The following is a 23,562-nucleotide window of genomic DNA, read 5'->3' on the forward strand; positions in this document are numbered from 1 at the left end:
TGGCCTGTAGATGTGTGCTTGTTTTGCAGGTAAGGATTCAACTAGATTTCCTTTCCCCAGACAAGCATCATTGCCTGGGGAAGGTTCATACTCAAGTTTGCTTAAAAAGTGGGCAGGGCATGGCTTGCCGTCTCAGGCTCCTTCTCTTGGGCAGATTTCCTATTGCAGGCTACCAGCCACACGGGCTAGAAAGCAACCCCTGTGTTTCATTAAGCATTGAAACTGTTCAAACAAAGCTGCACTGCTAAACTTTCATTGTGTGAGCGCTGCAGCCTTCTCCCTGTAGCTCGGATCCATCGGAGCGCTTCCACAGACAGAAGAATTTCCACCCACAGAGCACAGCTTCTCTTTTCCCCCCTTCCCACTGCGGCTCAAAATGCCCCCATTCTGAGTTTCAACAGGAAGGAGGAGGCGAGAAAGTTGCACTCTGGAGGTGGAAATCCTTCTGTCTGTGGATGCAGGCCATTGTCTCTGTGCCCCAGCACACTCCCTGTATGTGCCACGTTCCCACCCTCAGTCTCCCTGCTTCAGGGGAGGGACCAGCTGCATCCTGCACACAAGCAAAGCCCAGAACTGACTCCCATCTGGCCACGCATGGAGCAAGGAGCGCTAGGCCACCAGCCTTGGGAGGCCTCCAGGTTGTGCAGCGGGTAGATGGTTTCTTGCAATTCAGCCTCCCAAGCAAATTCCCTCCAAAGGGGTACTCCGGCACACACTAGCCAGTAGCGGCACCATCAGAATCTGGCATAGTGCATCTGTGCATTTAGTTGCCTTGGTTCCCCCGAGCCAGCACCTGAAAGTTGTCCTCCTTTCGTGGCTTGAGCCCAAGATGCTGTGATTCCGAGGAGAAATTGTTGCCTCTCAGCTAACGTGTTGCAGTTGTCATAGCAGCCGCAGTATCTCAGCCGGCTCTAGTGGGAGTCCCAAATACCTCTTGGGAAGAGGGTTTCTCCTGCAAGACATCTGGGCCTCCCAGTGGCAATTAGAATGCTTTGGCCTCACCTAGGAGGTAAAAACCTATGTCAGACTGCCCCCCATCCCCGCATCACTTGCACTTGTCCATGCTATGAACCTGCACTATAACTTGTCCTAGGTAAACATCTAAAATAGAACTGTAGAGCTGTTTGCCTTTAATAATGCGGGGAGGGGGGCACAATGGAAACGTTCCCTGCCTCTTGCACAGCTTCTTGTGTGCCTTGCATATCCTGGGACTTGAATCACACTCTGTTCCCATATGATCCTGCTTCCATTTTTTCTGTGGTTGAAGTGTCTAGAACTGGGACAAGAGGGTTCATTATTTGTCTTTGCCTTGGTTACAAGCTAACAGGCAAACCTCATGGTAATGGGTGCTAGGACACTTGGTTTTGAAAACGGGAATAAACTTTTTTGACATTGCTGTCTTGAGCCAGTGGGTAAGTGGAACCAGCCATGAGGTACCTGCTGAATTGTTGAAGACACAGTTTCCTTTAGCTGATTGTGTTTGTGCTGTTTCAAGAGAGCATCTCCACGTTTGGTTTGCTGTTCCTTGAAGGGTTAGACTTTGTCTTTCACCCTTGCAAACTCCCATTTTTTAAAACTATATTTATTGTCTGCCTTTCTCAGTAAGATTCAAAAGTAGATTACACAGTGTAAATCAATGTAATCAATATGATGAGACATCTGATAAGCAATGTACTAGGACTAGCATGACAGCAATCTGAACAAGCATAGACTTAGATGTGGTCAGATGAGAGTCACCTTGTTTTAGCAATGAAATATTTCACAAAGCCGTATACTGATATGTCCTCTTTAAAACCAGACGGCTGTCTGCATGATTTGCTGCCACAGGGATGCTGCTTGGGTGGGGTATTAGCTGAGCCTTTTAACTGCTGAAGTGCAGCCACTGAGCCTTAGCTGAATGGCAGTAATTGGAGCACTTTCTGCTTGACCCACCTCCTTTTAAAAGGGTTTTAGCTGCTGTCCTTGATTAGCGGAAGGTGTTGTCTCCTTGCTTTCCGCATGGAGATTTGAAGCTTGCTCTGCAGCTATCAAATTCAGGTTCTTCGGAAATGTAATTGGTACAGTTTACATAATGCCCCAAATTTGAAGATACTGTGCTTAAGCTCTGGCCACGAATACATGGTTTTCCTTTCTAATTTCCGGACGAATTGAAGCTTGACTATTTGGCCAGGTTAGATTTTAACATTTAGCTGTAGTACTGTCTCCTGTTCCATAGTGCAGGTTGTGATAGACGGTGGTGATTGGTGCGTACCTGTTATGGCAAATGTGGATAGAAACTTGTTTCCTAACGTGTCACTAGAACTGTACTGAACACATTCCCTAAGGAAAAAATTATCTGGAAGGTGCAGGGCAGACCTTATTGGTACAAGTGCTCCTTAAAGAACAAAAATCTTTGTTGGTGTAATGAAGTTATTGGGGAAACACAAGTACCTGGTTTTTGTTGCTTATGAGATGACTTAACTGCCGAATGTGTATACATACTCTGTTCATTCTGAGTCTTGCTCAGGAGAACTTAGTCTTTAGGATGGGGTGCAGAAGCGAACAGAATTAACATCTCCATGTTTTACTGTTTGGATACAACCATGCCTGATCTTTTTGGAAACACATTCAGGTGCCAAATATTAGTGGTCTGTGTTAAGAAATGAATATTTAGATTGTAGTGGTATTTTTGAGGTGTATGCTTGCCCCAACAGCTTTCTGTATCTGTATTTGAAATTCCAGTGGCTGAACAAATTGGTAAAAGTGCATATTTGAAGCCTCCCTCTGAAGCTCTAGTTGTTCAAAGTTAATATTCTCTGTTTCTCAGGATATCAGCAGCTCAATGACTAACAGCACGGCCTCTAGCAGGCCACCCGTTACCCTGAGACTTGTGGTCCCTGCCAGTCAGTGTGGTTCTCTTATTGGGAAAGGAGGCTGTAAGATCAAGGAGATCAGAGAGGTATGTGTGCTTGACTCCCAGCCCTGTGAGGGCTGCTTGCTGCTGTTTCCAGACTCCACACTCCCCTTCATCTTATCTCCTCCCCCCATCCCACCCTGTGCCAAACGCATAGTACTCAAATGCAATACATAGATTGTGCGTCATTGTGCTTAATACAGCCATTTATATTTAGGCCTTATGAAACTGAGACTAGCTGGAGCCAGTCATAGTGCAGTCAGGTGCTTCTTGTAAGTTTGCCTTCCCTTTGCCTCCCTTCTGATCTCCAGAATCAGTCAGTTATCACATAGGTCGCAGGTAGAGCCTTGGAACGTTCTTGTCCTGGGTTCTGTTCAGGTTCTCTTTTAAATGGAGGATTCTGTTATGTTAAATGGGAAAGATACATAGTGAGAGATAAAGTTTAACCTTGTCTGCCTATGAAAAACAATTACTAATTTTGTACTCAAATCAATTTTTTTTTAAAAAAGATGAATCTAGAGGATTACTTAGAGCATAGGGATACAGTGCAAGTCTGTATTGACCCCTGCAAATTATTATGGATGCTTAGAGCTGTGGTGGTGGTGGGGGTTTGCACACTTTTTCTTGAAGTCAAAATCTTCTGGCGGGTTACATGGTTTACTGCATTTCCTAATCTTAACAGCAGCATCAATATAAAGTAACAGTGGGTGGTCATATTGGTGTCATTTTGATGTCAGTCTGGAAGAGAGGGCTACACCAGTAAGTGGAACAAGGCAAAAAAGGCTATTGGTGTCGTGGGGGGAAATATTTAATTGCTTGTGCTTTGACAGGGGGATCTTTATAGTAATGTTGCCAGAAAGTTCATATATCACCTAACCTTCAGACATGTAATCTAACACCAAATAAAATAAAAGGAATGTTTTATGGACCCTTTCAGTTCACTTACCCTTGTTAAAGCATACGAGATGAATCCTTCCTTTTCATTTAGATTCCTTTGCCTTTCTGTATACTTAATGGATGGGTTAAAGTTTTTTTATCTTGGCAACCTTAGTCTTCAGGAAACACAAGTTCCAATGGGTTTCTCAATGTTCTCTCTTCCCTGGAAAGTATGCCACGCTGGCAAGTACTATAGTTTAAACACCAGCTACAAATTTAGGACTGCTGGGAGGCTACCATCTCCACTCTCATAATGAATTTACAAATATACATTAATTTAATCTACTTGTTTGACCCGCGTTTTGGATCTAGATCTCAAGCCTTGATTGGCCTGTTTCTTGCCCAGAGCCAGAATATTCCAAGCTATTCCTAGGCTGAATAAATAGACCACTTTGATCCAGATGTTTGTGAAATCACTACTTCTGATAAGGAAAACTTAAGGCCTGACTGCTGAACAGAATGTTGAAGGAGATGTAAAAGGGAAATGAGGGATTCAGCATTGTTCCTCTGGCTACAGTACAGTGAAGAAAGTGTCTGCTTAATTTTTTAAAAAGTATATTTGCATGCTTGGGTTGGCTTTTTCCTGTCAGGCTTCTTACGCAATTATGAGAGAGACGTTTTCCCTTCTGGAAGAAAGCTTAGAGTCCTGAGCAATCTTGGAGCACCAGATTGGCAGGCAAATATTATGGCTTGTGGTGTGACGGTGGTCATGCAGTAAACTTGTGTCCCTGCGCGTGGCTAGTATTAATCTCTCCATGTCTACAGGGACAGAGGATATACTATTTCCATCTAGAACAAACCAGCAGTCATTCTGTGAGGCTGGAAAAAAAGATTATGAAGGAGAATGTCTGACTTGATATTTTTTAATCTTAAGAGCACAGGGGCACAGGTCCAGGTAGCAGGAGACATGTTGCCCAACTCTACTGAGAGAGCAATCACCATTGCTGGGATTCCACAGTCCATCATTGAATGCGTCAAACAGATCTGTGTGGTCATGCTGGAGGTAAGTCATGAGGGTGGGGGCAGCCTGCTTTCTTTTAAGACACACTGGGCCACCCAAAAAACCCCGACTCCCTTAGAATTTTATATATAGAGTCCCGGCTGCTAAGAGCTTTTGAGTCTGCAGCAGAAGGGCAAAGGAGGCTTTGTCACTGGACTATGGCCAGCTGCTTTCTCGATTTGGAACAGCTGATACAGAATTCCCATGCTGACAGCTGCCTTGGCATGCTTGTTTTGCTTCAGAAAGTAGCAGCAGGGTGCTTCAGTTTCTGTCTTCCTAGCTACGGGTATGCTGTGGTCGAAGTGGTGCTTGGGGAATTCATTGCCAACTTGAAGTTGGAAACTGCCCGAGTTGGGGGTTCTTAAGCGGTTCATGTTTACACTTGGAGCAAATTTGTGGAATCTCCCCATAATGAGTCATTGTTGGAAACAATGTGGGGGTAGCCCTCTTTCATAGTAGTCTCAGCGTGGTCATAGTAGCCCAGCATTTCCTGAGAAAGGGGTTTTCAGCCACTTGAGTATAAAAGCGTGGTGTAGTGGTTATTGCATTGGGCTAGGAAGGACCCAGGTTGGAATCCCCACTCTGCCATGGAAGCTTTCTGGGTGACCTTGGGCCAGTCAGACACACTCGGCCTAACTTACCTCTCAGGGTTGTTGTGAGGATAAAATTGAGGAAAGGGGGAAGGATGTAAGCTGCCTTGGGATCCCTATTGTGGAGGAAGGTAGAATAGAAATAAAATAAATACTCATGGTGTAGTTCTAATTAACTAGCGGTAATAGTCCTAGTTCTCAAATGCCAGTAAGATAGCTGTCTGCCTACGCAAGGGCAAGCAAGGTGGTTGGGTGGTGCACAGCCCTTCTGTATTGTATTGATTGAGTGTGGGTAGCTTGGCCCTTAGCCATGTCGCCTGTGGGTGATGCTGCAGCATCCAGGTCTGCCTTTTGCTTTTAAATCCATTGATTTTGAGGGAACCAAAAGTCTAAATCTGTCCTCTGGAGGACTCTTGGTGCTGTGACTTTTCCTGAGTGATTCTCTTGTCACAGCAGTGCCTCACACAGTTGCCCTTTTTGTTTGTGCAAGTAGTCTGTACTTAGGCAAGCATCAGATACTCCTGGCAGGCCTTGGCTGCTTTTCTTAGGGGCTTGTTGAAAGAGGTTGTTCTTGTCAGAGAGCTTAATGCTGGAGAGAATCCTTGGTAACCAACCATGTTTTTTTTCTTTCCCCTCTCTAGTCTCCCCCTAAAGGTGTCACCATCCCCTACCGGCCCAAGCCATCCAGTTCTCCTGTCATCTTTGCAGGCGGTCAGGTAAGGCCCTTCCTCTTCTTGTTGGGCATGGGTGGGGGCAGAAGTAGTAGCCTCTATACCAAGCTTCAACACTGCCAGCACACATCAAACCACTCTGTGCATGCTTATCACCTGTGCTGCCCACCTGGTCAGTGCAGTGCTACCTCTGCTGCTTTTGGTTTTGTTCTTTGGAGGCTGCTCTTGAATGTTCAGGCTCTGGTGTTCACTGGGAATTGGTGTAGTCAGTAGCTGGGGTTGCCGGGGAGAATTCAGCTGGAATGCCAGATCTGTTCCAGACAGGCTTATTTGCTAACCTAAATTTTGTCTCTCTCTGGCCTTTTTAGTCTAGAGGTAACAGTTCCAGACAGGCCTATTTGCTGGCCTAAATTTTGTCTCTCTGACCTTTTTAGTCTAGAGGTAACATTTCAAATTGGAGTGATTGGTTGTCATAGGAGACCTTGAATTGGGCAGAACAGTGAGTTCTGAAGCAGCAGGGGACAACTAAGAGAGGGACAAGTGATGGGAGGCCTGGAACCCTGAGCACTGATGAAGTGAGGAGGAAATCCTGGTTGGTGTCCATGCCAACCTCTAGAGCAACTCGGAGCTTTAAGGGCAACTGGAATGACACATGGTTAGGTCAAATATGTTGTGTGATATTGAATCTGGCTCAGTTTCTGGTTTAAGTAGATAAACTGCTTGAAGTGCACAGGGGAGGGGAGGGGTGGGGTCCAAGGGTAAAACTTTCAGTATGACAGGACAACGTTGTGGACATTACATGATGGATCTTCAGTCTCTCAGCTGGCTGGAATCCTGTTACAAGTATCTGAAGTCCGTGAGATTGAAAGAGCTGTGTGAGTGTAGGTAGGCTCTGCAAGGCACCCTTAAGGCCAGTCTGCCTTGCTGATATCTGCAACCCTCTCAAGCATGGAGCTCTTGCATGAGATTGGGGGAGGGGCATGGATTTGAGAAGCAAGAGTTCCAACTACATACCCAGGGGAAAGGCCTCTTGCATGAGTATGTGGAGTGGAGTTGGAACACTCTTGAGGACTTGGTCATTTGACTGCTGTTGAGCACAGTGCCTCAATCCCCCCTGTGTAAGCTTTTCCATCTTTTTTTTTGGGGGGGGGGCAGAAGGCTACATTAACAGTTAAAATGCTTCAGAAATAGGCTTAAGAGTATGTTGCGGGGGGGAGCCTAGAGCATTATCCAGGTTAGAAGTGGTGCTGGGTGTTAATAGCTTCAGCCAGCAACAGCAAATAAGAGGCAGCAATTGGTCAGGTTTGGTTGGAGTGCACCCAGTGTTTATACATTTATATGCCACTTATATTGGGAGATCTGGCTGATGACTCCTTCTGGGAGAAAAGGTGCTGTCGTGGTCCCGTTCCTGCCTCAGTCCCTTTCCTCTTCTTCCCTCCCCCCTCCCCATTCATATTACCTACCCTCCAGAGGCTCTGACAGCTGGCTAGGCAGTGGAAAGACACATAGGAGGTTACCGATTTGCTGTAGCTTGCTCACATCCTAGTGAGGGATTTTTTTTGTGGCAGCGTAGTCCTGTTATGTCATTAGAGAGCAAGGGTCGTACCCCTGCAGGTCCCCTTTTGCCCCCACACAGGTGCAGACAGTTGGGGGTTTGCGCCCCCCAGGGAAATCTCGTATTGTCATCTGTGCTGCTGATGTGACACGAGTCGGAGTAAGCCAGCATCTGTCTAGTACAGGCTAGCCCTTGATCAGAGTAAGTTAATTTATGACTTTGGTATTAGCGAAAGGTTTCGGATTGACAGCCCTGGAGACTGAAGTCCTCTATTTATCCACAGGACAGGTACAGCAGCGGCAGTGCAAGCTACCCCCACACCGCCCCATCAATGTGCCTCAACTCTGACCTGGAGGGACCACCTCAAGAGGTGAGAGGGGAGTTCAGTCTCCATGGCCCATTCAATCCTTGGCCTCTTTGAGACTGCCAACAAGGGTGGCAAGACTGGTGGTGGCGGCTTGTGCTGTGAACTCCTGTTCGTTGGGAACTGGATTTAAGGCCACCAAACACTACCTGGCAGGCCAGTAAGCAGCCCTGCAGGTGGGAACTGCTCGGTCAATTCCAACTTGGGGCTGCACTTCTCCCAGGGCCCTGGAAGTGAGAGACTCGTATCCCCCCAGAGCCTTCTCACTTAGTGTTGAGCAAGCCCCTGTAACAGTGACTGCCTTGCTGGGTTGTTTGAGTAGCGTAATTCCCAGAACCGTCAAGTTTTGGCTGCTGCACATCTCCCTATTGTTCCAGATGCGTTTTCTGCCATTGAGTATAGTTAGCCAGCTCCTGGCTCTAGCTTGTCCATGGCAGGTTCCTAGGAGTATGGAGTGCCGGGGGAAACCTAGTGGTGTGGGGATAAATGCCCAGCTGGCTCCTCTTAGCTTTTAAAAGCAGTTGGAGGCATAGGAGGTAATTCAGCTTTCCCTTTGGGGTCTGGCTTGGAGTACGCATGTAGGGCAGGAGGGCTTGTAGCACTGTCCAATCCTCCACTACACAATAGATCTTCAGCAACCAGCTATTAATACTAATCCTTTTTGTGGTGGGGACCAGTTTCCCTTCTCACACCGTACACCTATAGCCAATTCAAGCAGCCCCTTAAGAGACCTGCCTTCAGGCTTCCCACCAACAATTCTCCCCACTCAGCTCTCTGGCTTCCTGCCTAGTTGAAAATCTGTCTGTCACTGGGTGGCTGTCCAATGGTTTTTAATAGGACTGTTTTCCTCCTTTTTGTAGGCCTATACCATTCAAGGACAGTATGCCATTCCACAGCCAGATGTAAGTTTTGTTTACACTTCTTGTCTTGAAATCACCCCACTTCTCCCTTCAAAATTTCTCCATGCTTTCTCGACAAGCAGTTTTAGAAGTCTGTTTTGATTTGAAACCGAAAAAAAAAATCTGACCTAAAAACCAGATTCCTCAAATTTTGTTTAGTTATTTCTTTATGTAGCCAATCTTGATCTGTCCTCCTTTTCCTGCCAGCCCGTGACACACTTGCACAGCGAAGCTTGGTACACTTTTGCAAGTTCCAGTTTCGCTCGCCCCCCTCCTGCCAATTTGTTTTGAAACTCCCCCCCCCCAATAAAACAAAACAACAAAACTCCATGGTATACTGTCATTGTGGTTCTTGGTTCAGGGTACAGGGCATCTGGTGTAGTGTGCTTCACTGTGGTGGTGGAGGGGAGGCTGGCCTCAGACCTCTGCTTTTTTTAGCTCCAGACGTGAAGCTGGATGCATCGTGTAGTCTCTGCAGGTGTGGCTAGAAGGTGGTGGGGCTTTCCCTCGAGATGCCTTTCCTTAATGCAATTTCTGCTCATGATAAAGCCACTTAGCTAGCTGTTTTTTCACATGATGTGAAAGGATTTTCTTCCCTCCCTGTCCTCCTTTTACTAGTACCTCCTGGTGTCAAGCTAGACTCAGGTACTTCCAGCTTCTTATGGAAGGGCGCCTAGGCGTTTGATCTCTGCTCCATAGTCTATTTAGAGCAGGGAACAGTGGGGCTGGGGTGAACTTAGATCTGGGGGAGGAAAAGGAGCTAGAAAATTGCACTTTGATACTGGGGAGAGCATCTGACTCCATTCCGGTCACTCCTCATGATATACCTCTCCCTTCCAAATGCTTGACAGAGTCCTGCATGGTGTAGTCCCAAGCACCACTGCAAATCAGTCTCTGTGTTACTTTGCCTTGTTTGTGCTTTGTCTCCTAGTGTTTTGTCACAATTTCACTGCAGATGCCTTCTGTTGAGCCAGGGGACTTGGAGATGGGTGTTGGGGCGCCTGGCACCCATGGTGCTTTCCTTCTATCTGCACCCATCTGTGCTCAGGGAAGCGCTTGCTCCTTAACCTGGTCTTTCTTCTCTTAAATCTTCTGCCCCCAAAGGGCAGTGCCTCATGCTCAGCTTGCAGTGTCTGGGGTTTTTTTCTTTTAAATTGTGTGCTGAATGAGTAGACCTGCGAAATTCCTAATGTCAACCTTTTGTTTCCCCTCTCTCCCCCTTTCTAGCTGACCAAGCTGCACCAGTTGGCAATGCAACAGTCACACTTTCCAATGTCTCATGGCAACACTGGATTCAGTGGTATGGAAATTCCTTCTTTCTCGTATAAGCTAGCCGTCCCAAGAGGTACCACTTACCCTTTAATACAAATCTGGGCTTAAGCACTATTATGTCACTTAGAAAAAGACAGTCCACAGGTAATAATCTTGGAGTGGGTGGGCTTCAGTGCCCCTGAAAGCAAGACACCAGGTGACTAGGTAGGGTTCGGCTTCCCCTTCTCTACCCAGTCACCCTTTCAACAGGTTTGTCAGTTGCCTTCCAGCTGCCAGGATCCGGACAGTTGTTCCAAATTGTATGAAAGTTTGTTTTTTCGCTTAAAGTCTGATAGGGTTTCAGCTAGGACCACCCACACTTATTGTCCCTTGTATCTTGACAGGCGTTGAATCCAGCTCTCCAGATGGGAAAAGCTATTGGGGTAATGACTGAAACAAACCAACCAACCTGCAGTTGCTGTATTGTGTGTTAATTCTGGTGGGAGATTCTTTTCCCAGTCAGCTGGCTCTGCTAACCATAGAACAGTGTAAAGAACTGCAAAGTATAGTGAAACAGTATAGGTGTGACATTTCGCAGAAGACTGTGTTTGATGAAACTTCCCCACCAGAGAAAAATCCAGCTGGAATCTGCTTGGAGAGCAGAATGTAATAGAAAGGATGGAGTGTCTAATCTTTCCTTTTCTTAGGAAAGCTGCTTGCTTGTGAAGGTCAGCCATGTACGTCTGTATGTCAGTGGTGGCGAACCTATGGCACGGGTGCCAGAGGTGGCACTCAGAGCCCTCTCTGTGGGCACGCGTGCCATCACCCCAGCCAGGCCCAGACCATCATTAAAGTGTCGAATTCTCTGCCAAATAATTTTAAGTAAATGAAAGCATTTGGGATTGCTTTCCTTACTTTGTTTGGATCATCTTAAGTTAGTGTATGAGTTGTTTTTTCTAAAGTAAAACCTCAGTATTCAGGTTAAATTGCCGTGCTGGCACTTTGCGATAAATAAGTGGGTTTTGGGTCGCAGTTTGGGCACTCGGTCTCTAAAAGGTTCCCCATCACTGGTGTATGTCATGTATTTGATTCCTAAACATCTGGGATAACATGGACTTTGGAGCCCAGCACCCCCTGCTTCTTAGTTTTGTGGGTCAGTTCAGCGGGTGCCTCCAACTCCTGTGTTCTGAAGCAGCAAGGACACTAATAACACAGCCAGAAAGCCAGAATGGAAAGCGTGTTTGTGTGGATATTTTTTTTTTTTTTGAGGTTTGCCTTTGCTTTGTGGGAGTGTAAAGAGTGTTGCTGGTTCATTCGTTCTCTGCTCCTGTGGACAAGTGCAGTCTCTTCCTTCCCTGCACCCAATAAAAACCTGGTGTTTTGGTATCTGCTTCATAACCAGAGCCTTTAGCTCTGTGGCACTGAGGAAGAGGGGCCTGGGTTTTAACATCTTGCTCTTTCCAGAAACCTCTTCAGGATAGCAGTGAATTCCTGCAGCATCTGCTAGCCTGACTGCCCCGACCCGCTATTCTGTGCCCATTTGCCAAGCCTTGCATTGAAATGGTTGGCCTTTTCTGTGTCTCAGCAGGTTTGGATGCCTCAGCTCAGACTACTTCTCATGAACTCACCATTCCAAATGATGTAAGTATTTTGCTGAGGTGCTCAGAATTCTCGGCAGCTGGGTGCTGGGCTAGTGCTGTGACGTCAACGCCCTGATCTCCCGTGTCTCTTCAAGAGCCATTGCAAGGAGCTGCTGGGCAGTTGGGGATGGGGGACAGACGTGTAGCATGAAAATAGTTTCATCTGAACTTCTCCTTTAAACTTCTCGCTCTTTAAAAGGGCTTCTGGGTTAAGATGGACTGAGAGGTGAACGAACAGTGTTGCTTCCTCATTCTTCTCATTTTAATGTGAAAGTTGCACTCTGGGAAATGGGTGTGGAGGCATTTTGTTTCAGGCTGTTGAAGGGGAGGAAAACACAATGTGGGTTTGAGTAGCCTGAAGGGTCAGAATGCAGAGAATAGTGCCCACTGAGAAGCGCAGAGTACAAAAGCCTGATCCTGTCGCTTTATCTTTTTCCCTTTAAACAAGCAAACAAAAAACCTGCGAACTACACTCTTTGAGTTCAGTCAGATCCTGTAGAGAAATGTTTGTGCCTGTAAGGATTAAAATGTGTGAGAGCAAGTGAAGACTTGCCAGAGACTGAATCTTTTTACAGGTTTTTCCATAGCTTTCTTTTTTTAAACCATGAGTGCATAAATATATTCAGGACTACAGGCATCCCTCAAATTGATGCAGCTGAGAACAATGCCTGGCCCTAGGAGAGAGCACTGCTGCAGACAAGAGAACAATTGAGACCAAACACAATTGGGTAACTGTCAAAGGTTTTGCAGCTTTGTATGGGATGACCTCAGGCTGTTGCAGATGCTTCCAGAAGAAATGATGAAATTAGGTGGTCTGGTTGGCTAACACAGGGTTTCAGCTGGATCAATCCAATTTTGAAGCCCAAGAGTCGACCCACTTCATACATGTGTGCTTTGCTTGGCAGAGTTCACTTCTGTCAGTGCCTTAATTTCCATACATTGTGCAAATAAGGGTTTTGAAGTTCCGTTCTCCCTTGGGTAATTTTGATAAGGCATCCTCGTAAAACAAATGTGCAGGAGGGAAGCTACAGTGGTTCTAGTATTAAAAAACAACCTAGGGTAAGGCTCTAGTTAATCTTTCCCTGCAGTAGAAAACCCGTGAATTGAGTTTATGTGTGAAGTCTCTCGATTCTTGACATTCATCTGTTGGTCTTGCAACTCAAGAGTCCTAAAGGAAGATTGCAGACTTTCTTAAACCTGTAGTGGGTATGTAGACTAATGATTCTTATCCAGATCTGTGGTCAGACTTCCAGTTGACAGCTGATACCTCATAAGCTTGCTACAACAATTTCCAGAGCTAACTGAATCCGGATTTAAATTGTTCCGGAAGGATAGTGTACTACAGCTTGGTGCTGTAGTACACTAGAGTCAGTTTGGTGTAGTGGTTAAGTGCGTGGACTCTAATCTGGGAGAACCGGGTTTGATTTCCCACTCCTCCACTTGCACCTGGCTGAATGACCTTGGGGAAGCCGTAGTTCTGATAGCTGTTCTTGAAAAAGAGCAGTTTCTGTCAAGAGCTCTCTCAGCCCCACCTACCTCACAGGGTGTCTGTTGTGGGGAGGGGAAGGGAAAGGAGTTTGTAAGCCGCTCTGAGACACCTTTGGGTAGTGAAGGGCGAGGTATAAATCCAATCTCTTCTCTTCTTCTTACCCAAACCTTGGTGCTGATTTCCATTTGCCCCATTTACATCTGCTTTAGTGAGCTTTAAAAAGAACAGCATTCTTATTGAGCGCTCTCTCCCATACAGCTGTGAGGAATTCTGTTGGTCCTCAGAAAAGCAAACCAGGATACAGTCTGTGATACAAGAGATGGCAGGCTAGGCCAGCCAGGCAGGTGAACTTCTGGTATGCCCATGGGCACATGACTGCTAGTTGGAAGACGCCATTACATGCCTGCAAGCAGTGTAGTCTCCTAGTAGTGAAAATGTGGTGAGGTACATGTCAGTCTGCTCTGGATGGATTAGTGTTTACCAGGGATCTTTCCTGTCTTTAGAGGAAATGGCGACACAAAACAGGTATACTTTTGGAGCCTTGGGTTTCATTCTGACAAGTGGCTTTTTTGTTACTTTTTTTTAGCTGATTGGCTGTATCATTGGGCGTCAGGGCGCCAAGATCAATGAGATTCGCCAGATGTCTGGGGCGCAGATCAAAATTGCCAATCCGGTGGAAGGCTCTACTGACCGGCAGGTTACCATAACTGGATCTGCAGCCAGCATTAGCCTGGCTCAATATCTAATTAATGTCAGGTAAGCCTTTTGGAATGGCACGCAGCTTGTTAATGCATGTTTGAATTGCAGAACTGGGAAACTTGTAGCATCTCTAAAACCAGGGTAACTTTTTTGATACGAGGCAGAGCTGAGCTAGAGGCCCCCCCGCCACCCTGGACAACCCCACTACCTCCACACTTCTCCCTTCCCTGATGCAGCAGTAGTGGGCGGGAGCTGTTAATACTCTGTAGAATCCATTTCTCAGTCGTGGTAATGGAGGTCAGGAAGGTATTTGAGTCAGCGTAATAGAGGCTGACATAAATGGGATACACAGAATGGATATGTATGCCCCTGTAGATGGTAGCTTTCCTGCCAGACCATCCCTTACTTCTGACAAAGCTAATGTGAACGCTGCTGCTTGAAAGTCTTGTGTCTACACCTAGAGGCACTAAACTGTATTTATTTCTAAGCAGAGGCTGCACAGAACTAAATAGTTAACTGAGCTGAAAAGGCTGGAAACTCAAAGAGGTGGCTTTGTCCACTGCAAAGCCTCCTGCAGCTACTCTTCTCCCATGTGCCCTTGCTAATGGCAGAGCTTTCAGCTACGGGCTGCAGCAGTCCTTAAAAAGCCTGCTTGGCAAGTGGCCCTTTGCAGCTCTTTGCCTTGTGAGATCATCTGATCTGCTCAAAAAGTAAAAGCATCAGCTTAATGGAGAGCTCTGACTTCAATAATTAAAAACCCAGGCCTGTGCAGCTGGCGTTGTGTGTCCTAGATTTCTTTTCACTGCCATCACTGATGTAGCTAACAGTGTTCATTGCAAAATGGCAGGCTAGGGATTGAGACGATGTGGCTTAGCTTCAGGGTCCAGCATCAGGCCTGCTGTGGCACATTAGCAGAGTTGGGCTTCCCCATTACCCTTCAGATTTGCCTCCATGAACCGCCATAACGCCCCACTAAAGACTTAGTGGCTCATAACCACATATTGGCCAGAAACACATGAGAATTCACACCGGCTAGAACGTGGAATGCATCACTGCTGCATTGTCCTCAGTCTCTTGCCCCTAAAGCATTAGAGTAGCCTCCACTCTCAGCTGGGTGTTTCAGGATTCCCAGGAAGGAATGATGTAGACTGAAATGTTCTCAGTGGTCACGCTGGCCAAGTCAGAACTTGTGAGTAGGAGCTAAGTGCCGCTTCAGTTTTTTTAGGGCAGCACTCCTTAGATTCCTTGCTGCTTTCAGATAGCAGCTCTTGTCTGTCTGTCACCTGTACCTTGTCTGCTTTAGGTGCAACGTAGGTCCTAAGGATGGCATTGGCCATTTGTGCTTTCCTTTTAATTTGCTCACATTAGACCAAATGTTTCTGTACTCCTTTACTGATGATTCAGCAGAATGGCAGTCATAACCAGCACCTGCCACCTTAGTGTGCTACCAGTCTTACAGTGCTATCTTGGGTAGAGCTATTTCACTCTGAGCTGAGACTGGGCTTAGGTTTAGAGTAATTCTGCATAGATTTGCACTGTCAAAAGCTTGGTTGCTATCGGCAGACCCTCAGCTGAAAGTGGAGCTTTTCAGATAAATCTACTGAAAGTCCGCAAGCAAAAAAAAAAAAAAAAAGCCACAGTTTTCCTACTAAGAGTTGTATACTGCCTTCTGTAGAAACAGGCTACATCTGTGAAGTTTGCTGTCATTTAGAATCCTTGAAAACCTGCAAACTCTACCCTACCACATCCTAAACACAATTGAATTTGCGATGCTGCAAGCCTATCTTTATTCTGAAGATAGCAAACGAAGCTTTCCCTTGGGTGTTGGGTTGGCTTGTTCTAACCAGTGATAGAATCATAGAATCACAGAGTTGGAAGGGGCCATACAGACCATCTAGTCCAAACCCCACCCCCCCCCGTCCAATGGTGCAGTGATGGTGCAACGTTCTGAAATTCAGTTTCACACAACTGGTTGGGTTTTTTTAATGCCCCCTAGCTTGATGTAAAATGGCTTCCTGTGCTATGCAGGGACTTCTGTAGTTGCCAGGGTGGAGAACAGTATCATGTCAAATCTGGGTTTGTTCCGTTAAGACTTCCCCATTTGTTATGACACCCTCTGATTGGAAACACTGTTAGAATTCATTTTCTACTTAAGTGCATGCTTCAAATACTGGCAGGAGCTGTAGGGACAACTGCGTGGGAGTGGGGGGTGGAGGGAGAGGAGAAGAGTGGGAAGGACTGAGAATCTACTTGTGTAGAATTGATAGGATTTCACTGCCCAACTGTATTGTTTCATCTGGTTTTTTGTGTGTGTTGTGGCAACAACAGAGAATGTGTAGTTTGAAGCAGCAACTTTGTTGCTTCATTACCTAAAGTTAGCGTAACCAAAAGCTGGAATTTGTTTGTAATTGGCTTGGGGATTAGGGTGGGGCTATATTTAGGTTAGTGGACCTTGGTACACCTTGAGAATGTTGAGATCCCCTTGCAGCTAGCATCCCCCCCCCCCAATCCCATCCTCCTTCTGGCTATGCTGCTCCCAGACCTTTTCCCCCAGGCTAGGTTCATGCGATATAAGCTGTTTGTGTCCTGTGCTGCTTTTTTTTTGTGGTGTTCCCATCCACCCACCCGTATTTTTGTTCCTTTTTTCCTCTGTTACAGTTTAGAAAGCGCTAAACCCTCCTCCCAGGCAGCCTCCGTCACGATCCCCGACCACCTCAGCATCAACCTCTCTCAACCCTCCACCCCTTCTTCTTCTTCCTCCTCCACCACCACCCCCTCGCTTGCGACAGCGGGGGTCTCCGACGCACCCTCCAGCCTCCCCAACCCTCTTCCGACCGCCCCCTGTGTCTCCAGTCTGCTTGGCATGAAACCCGTCCCTCTCCTGGCTCTAAATGTTGTGTCTGCTGCTAAGGGTGCCTCCACCACCTCAGCTGTGCCATGTGTTACTAACAAACTGAAAACGGAAAAACAGAGATTCTCTCCCTACTGAGTGTCTGCTTGTGGCCTTAGAGGAACAGCAGATTGTTGACAGCAATGGGGATCCCGTAGAGGAGACTTGGAAGAGATTTTTTTTTTTAAACTTCAAAACAAAAAGTGAGCTTGTGATTCCTTTAGGATGGAGTATTCTTTTCGCTGGCGACCTCTGCTAGGTCAAAGACAATTTGAGCCAAGTGTATTAACCAGTTTTGGAGTCCAGTAGTGATCTTGATTATGTAGCTTGTAGCTGTTGCTTTTTAGTAGCTTTGTTTGCATTGTTACATGGAATAGGGAGGGTGGGGAGGGTGGGAAATGCTAGGGTCTGTTAATGAAATACTCACTTGCAATTCCTTGGTTGAAGCTGTGCAAAAGAGGCTACTTTGGCCAAACCTGTTTCAATGTCTGTCCTTGTAATAAAGCTATCATGAAGAGAAAGTGCACAGATGTGCCTGAGTTGGGACCGAATGATGACCACAAGCTGATTGAATTGTCATACAGCACCCCCAGGCTAAAGTTTTATATAAGCTTGACCCTGCTTAATGGTGTTCCTAATACACTGTTGTGGAGGTGTGAACCACTGCAGCACATGCTCTCTTTTTTTAGAGGCCTTGCATTTTGAAATATTCTAAAAGCGGTGTCTTCTAGGACAAGAGTCAAAAGCCCTGCTTGTACACACACTGCTGATTGTCCTTGCAAGTGTTAACCCCATTTATCTAAATATAATTCACCTGCTTTACTGATAGGGGCTTGATGTTTGTTTGTTTTTTGGTACATGCAACCTTCTCTTTGGGACTGGCAGATCTTTGAAAAGCCTTTCTCCATGCACAGGTCTGCATGAATCATTCAAGGGAGTGCGCATGGCATATTTCTCGCACATTGCAGTGAGGAACTCTACCAATGCATTGGCTGCTTTCTATTTTGTAAGATAAAAAACCCGGAGTTCCAATAGAGCAGGAAGTTTAGTATCTTGGAGCTGAAGTGAAAAACCTTCTGCCTGTCTGGAGGCAGAATTGGCCTCTGGTCGTAACAGATGCTCCTTGAGGCATATAATTTGTTTTGAGAGAAGTGTGATCTGTGGGGGCTGGACAATTGGCTTCCCTTGTTCCAGTCATTCTGCTTGGCTTTTTCAAGCCAGACACCTGCCTCTCCTCTGTTAAGGGCTCATTTGAAGATAAAAAAACTAAGCCGAAAACAGGCAGATGGAGGAACTGTACCTGAATGCCCCCTTGATCTTTAGCCTGGGGTTGTTAACATGGACATTGGAGACTCTCCTCGAGCAGTCACTGTCTGGTGCTTACAGACTTTCCGCAAACTTTCAAAGCAAACACTGAATAAGAAATAGCGACACTTTGAACTGCTAACATTTATGTGTTTATCCTTTTGTATTAAAGTTGCTAGAAGACACAGTGACTGACTCACTAGATAACTTGGATTATACAATTTCACACTGCATTCAGGGAGATGGGGGGGGCTGATTTGATCCTGTTGTGTGTGGGAGGGGGGGATCCATCAAATGGTTGACTTATGCAGTTGTGTCAAACCCTTTTGCCCTTGAGTAGCCAGGAGTCTTTCTTTTTTAGTACTTGTTTCTGCAGTTTGACTTTCACAATTGTAACTTTTTTAAGAGAACTGTTCTGCTCTGTAGTGTAACCACATTAAGTAAAAACTGTCCACTCTTAAACCAAATTTTTGGGCTGGCCGTCTTGTTTTATACTGTCCTGTAGATGCTGATTTCATGGGTTGTAACTTGCAACTGGTAAGCGGTTTGTGTGTTTTCAAACTATTCAACTAGTACTCTCCCACTAGTAAAAGATAGTGACCATATGACACTTAGTAGTGAGAAACAGATTGGAGATTCCGTCTGTCCCTGGTTTTACTGTCTCACTGGCATCCATATGGGCCTGAATTTCTTAAGTCTTTTCATAACCTGAACTTCATCCTGAGTAGAAAAAAGTATTCTGCTGTCCAATTTTATTTAGAGAGGAACATTAAGTATGTGGTATTACTGAATGATTGGTCCAGTAGCCTTATCAGTGGTGTGAATTCAACCATTTGCATTCCTTAGAATCAATCTGTCTACTATTTTGCACTCCATATGAAAGAGCTAAAGCTCTGAGGCATTTGCCTAAAATAGTAGTTGCTTAAAATAGTAGCTAAAAGCTAATCCAGGAAAGCTCTGCATCCAAGGTTTGGGGCACATTCATGGAATCAACCCTTTAGGGATGTTCAAGTGACGCTTAAGAGCTTCCTGTGAAGCTTAACTGGGTTCTGCAGCTTGATTTTTCTCAACATTTACCCCTTGGGGAGTTGGCAACACTGTTGAGGAGGAGGTGGCTTCGTAGTCTGGGTCAAAGGGTTCATAACAGTGGGAATCTTCTTGTGATGTAGGCAAGTAGGTTTAGCATCTTGCTTCGAGAGACCACTGTAAACTAGATGCAACCTGCAGGCACAGATCAATCTGGGATTTTGTGCTGCCAGTGAAGCATATGTCAAAAGATCAGATTATTCTTACTCTTGAGATTTTGGCCTTTTTCTGCAAGTTGCACCATTCCCTATAACAGCCTGGCAGCCAGCGCTTGCCTGTTTGATTGCCTGTCCTCTTACCACAGATCACACACTGGAGTTTTGCTGTGCAACATGGTTACTCAGAGTTAGGAGTGACACTGTCTCTCCCAGTACTGCTCTGCAAAGTCTTTTTCCCCTGGTCCTTCTAAGAGGGGGAAGGGTTGTCTAGATTTAGCAAGGCTTTGGTTATTCTGCCAAAAGCAAGCTATCAATTCATGTGGAGACCAGTATCAGGTGTGGAGAGTGGTAGGGCTTTCATTATAAAATGTTGGGGGGGGGTAGGGTGGAAGTCCTTAACTGTGACCAGCTTTTGCTAAATTATTCCCCCTTGGAGAGAAATGTGGCATGGTGGCAGGTTCACTCTGTTACTATGCCAGTTCTTCGATAGAACAGCGATCAAAGCGCCAAACTCTGCATCACAGCAAAGTGCATGAGCTCAACTAGCTGTTCAGTTAGTGTGATCTTTAGGAGGTGGGTATAGCATGAGATCTTACCACTCCTCCACAGGTCCATTTGTTTCAGTTTCCCTGTTGGTCCTGCAGAACACAACAGGCTAGGGAGAACACTTGAATGACACGACCCAGGGTTGGCTGTGCACATGTTTCTGATGGAATGGGACCACCTTCTTTCCTGGTATGGGTTCATGTGGGCCCTTCCCATGGATCTGCCCATGTGGCTGAGTTACCTCAATGTCCCTCCTAGTGTACGGCAGGTGCGAATAAGTGGCTCTCATACCTGGCACCTAAAGATTTCCGCTTTGGTCTGGGGCCAGAAAAGGTAAGTAGTTTCAGCTGGCTGCACCTCTCTGGGTTGATGGGGAAGGACACCAGAGTGGTAATTCCTGCAGGGTCTTGTGTGGACGTTAAGCTTGTATCAACGTCTAGAAAGCAGTGCTTGAAGGGGTTCTTCAAAGCAAACCCTTCTCCCCTGCTGCCTTCTGCTGTAAAAGCAATAATGGATTATGTTTTGATTTTCATGGGAAGTGTCAAAGTGATAGAACAAAATGTAGACCCTTAGTTTGGCCATCTAGCTCAGGTCTCCGTTAAAAGTGAACAATTATGTTCACAGTGGTTTTAGTTTAGGATGGATTAACTATTGGAATGGGGCTGTCCTGCAGTCAAACTAGAAGCCAAATACAGCCGGCTCCCATCCTGGGATCCTCTCGTGATCAACCCAGAAAAGTGAGATAAGTCTTGGAAATATTGAAGAGTGAGATCATTCCTCCTCTAGTCTGTGAGCCAAACCCACCATGGCTTATTTTCAGTAGTCAGGCTATCGTGAACCCTGCTTTAGCTCCATTGCTGGCTGAACCTAGACTGTACCTTAAACTGTTTCCTTCCACTGAGTGGCGTCCTCCGTGGGCCAGACACTTGAATTGGTTCTGGCGCGATTGGAGTGTACTGAATTGTCACCTATCGAGGAAGATTTAATGGGTAGCAGAACAGTGTGTGGCTGCGTAGCCCAGCACTAAAGCAAGGTGATGATTACTTAGGTCACTCGTAGCTAGTACAGCCACACTTCACTTGGTGAGGGAAGGTTGTCTGCTTGGGGCTGCTGAAGCTATTGCTGCAAGTCTGGGGGAGGCTGATCTTTCCTTCTGGGCTTTGAAACAACTGTGGGCGTCCAAGATCCAAAGTTTGCAGCTGTTTTCTACATTCCCTGGCATGAAATGGGTAGCAGAGGAAGGGCTGGCAAGCATTTCTCTTCAGGAATATCTGTCCATGAGATGCTCAGCCAAAGAGGGACGTGGCCAGCCTAAACTGTAGACCTGGGTTGTTGTTGTTGTTGTTGTTTTTAAAATGCTCTCTGGTACAGCTGGGAGGATTGAGTCTTATTGAATCACATCTGTGACGGACAAGTAGTCTGCGTTGTTAAAAGGCCTTTAACCTTCTGTTCTCATTGTAGGCTTTCTTCGGAGACTGGTGGAATGGGAAGCAGCTAGGACAATGCAACCGCCTCACTCATTTCCCGTTTCTGCCGTTCATCCCCATGATCCATCTGTGTAGTTTCTGAGCAGTCAGCGATTCCAGGTTTTAACTAGTTTGTAAATTTTCAGTTCTACATGCTTTACCCATCCACTCATGATTTTTTTTAATCTCAGCATTTTAATTCCTTTTCTCTGTTCAGCTGTTAAAATGCTGATTCATATTTTAGTTTATAAGCTTCTACCCCCCCTTCCCCCTCCTCTCCTTCTTGGCTCATGAAGTTTTTCTGTTATGTCATGAAATGTAAGAGTGGAATTAATACATTTCAGTTTAGTTCTGTAATGTCAGGAATTTTTCAAAAAAATAAAAAGATGGACTGGAGCTTTTTCCTTGTGAATAGAAATGTGGTATTTTTGAGTCTTTATCATTAACCTTTACTTGTTTATCTGCTTAAATCTTCAAAAAGTTTTAAGACTGTGGCCGTCACGCGTGGGAATGATGAAAGACAAAACACAGATGCTGGCCACTCCCCAGTCAAGGGAGATTCTGTACAGACCTTTATACCAGGGGTTGCAGACACAGGGTGGTGGCGCAAATAGACAATGGCTGCCACCTGAGGCTATGAAATGTCAGGGAGTGAGGTTGTGCATAACTCTTACAGTGACTCCTCAACACTTCAGGCAGAAGGTCTGCTTAACAGCAATCTTTTAAATCTGCACAGCCAATCAAACACTGTTGGACAGAAGCCTCATCTGGCCCCACCCACTTTCTAAAAGCAGTTGGTGGGCGCCACACCGGAGACCTTGTGCAAACCTTTCAAGTGCCTTGGTGGGCTCCAGGTTTCTATCCTGCAAAGCAAATGTGTAGCCCTTAGTGTGTGAGAGGAATAAGCTGAAGGTGAAATGTTGGCTTTTTCTCCTTTCGTTTTTCATTCATTTGCAGGAGTTGCCGTTGCAATGTTTTTCTTGGGGTGGGCTCAGGCACTTCACATTCAGGGTGTGACTTCTATAGTTTATACACAAGGAGATTAATGTCCTGCCTCACAAGAGGCCAAACTAAAGCCACTTGATCATGTGTCTTTGCTATGTAAACGTCCATCTCTGGAGTGCCTTGTGATTCTTGGTTTTGAACAAATTACCTCCAGCAAGAGCTGATTGGCTCTTTGGGGTAAGAAACTCTTCACTGAAGATTTAGAGGAACTCAGCTTCTATCCTGTGACCTGCTTGGTTGTCACACATCTACATCTCAAGGCTTTCTGCCAACTGATTGCATGTTCCTTCTGCACAAGAATATGGATCTTGAGGAACATAAGAGCTCTGCTGGATCAGACCAGCATTCCATCTAGTCAAGCATCCTGTCTCACACAGTGGCCTACCAATTCCTCTGGATGGCCAGCAACAGGGCATAGAGGCTGAGGCCTTCCCCTGCTGTTGCCTCCTGTCTCTGGGGTTCAGAGGCTTAGTGCCTTTGAATTTGGAGGGTTCCCCTCAGTCACCATGGCTAGTAGCCATTGATAGACTTGTTCTATCCCCTTTTCAAGAGGTTTATTCCTGTGGCCATCACCAGTGTTCCCTCTAAGCTGAGTTAGTGTGAGCTAGCTCACAGTTTTTTAACCTCTGGCTCACACATTTTTGTCTTCGCTCAGGAAGGAGGGCTCCAGAGTAAACTAATTTATGCAGTAGCCAAATCGCTCACTCACAACTTTAATGGCACCAGCTCACAAAGTAGAATTTTTGCTCACAAGACTCCACAGCTTAGAGGGAACATTGGCTATCACTACATCCTTTGGCAGCGAATTCCACCTTTTTATCACTCTCTGTGTAAAGTAGTATTTCCTTTTGTCTGTCCTGAACCTATTGCCCATCAGCTTTGTTGTATGGCCTTAAGTTCTAGCACTTTGGGAGAGAAGGAAAAAATGGTCAACTCTCTCCACCCCATGCATAATTTTATAAACATCTATAATGTTCCCCCCTTAATTGTCCCGTTTCTAAACTGAAGAGTCCCAAATTCTTCAGCCTTTCCTCATAGGGAAGGTGCTCCAATCCCCTAATCATCTTAGTTGCCCTCTGTACTTTTTCCAGCTTTGCAGTGTCCTTTTTAAGATACAGT

The 23,562-nt window shown here is 45.9% G+C and overlaps 1 protein-coding gene across 9 annotated transcripts in view; it reads left to right on the forward strand.

Moving 5' to 3' along the window:
- The window catches only part of PCBP2 (poly(rC) binding protein 2), a 26,701-nt gene extending 4,871 nt beyond the window's left edge, over positions 1-21,830 (forward strand). Inside the window, exons 6-15 of one of the 9 annotated variants that reach the window (XM_015422229.1) lie at positions 2,807-2,938; positions 4,704-4,832; positions 6,061-6,135; positions 7,929-8,015; positions 8,870-8,911; positions 10,136-10,208; positions 10,564-10,602; positions 11,745-11,800; positions 13,875-14,044; positions 21,434-21,830. In XM_015422229.1, coding sequence (XP_015277715.1) covers positions 2,807-2,938; positions 4,704-4,832; positions 6,061-6,135; positions 7,929-8,015; positions 8,870-8,911; positions 10,136-10,208; positions 10,564-10,602; positions 11,745-11,800; positions 13,875-14,044; positions 21,434-21,470 — 840 coding nt within the window. In that variant the 3' untranslated portion in view covers positions 21,471-21,830. Of the gene's footprint in view, positions 1-2,806; positions 2,939-4,703; positions 4,833-6,060; positions 6,136-7,928; positions 8,016-8,869; positions 8,912-10,135; positions 10,209-10,563; positions 10,603-11,744; positions 11,801-13,874; positions 14,045-16,645; positions 16,992-21,433 lie in introns of those variants that run through there. The other 8 variants (XM_015422230.1, XM_015422237.1, XM_015422231.1 and 5 more) reach the window with 8 other exon arrangements.
- Positions 21,831-23,562: the final 1,732 nt, after the last annotated feature.

This window comes from Gekko japonicus, unplaced genomic scaffold (assembly GCF_001447785.1).
Source record: "Gekko japonicus isolate JY-2015 unplaced genomic scaffold, Gekko_japonicus_V1.1 scaffold459, whole genome shotgun sequence".
Taxonomy (NCBI): Eukaryota; Metazoa; Chordata; class Lepidosauria; order Squamata; family Gekkonidae; genus Gekko; species Gekko japonicus.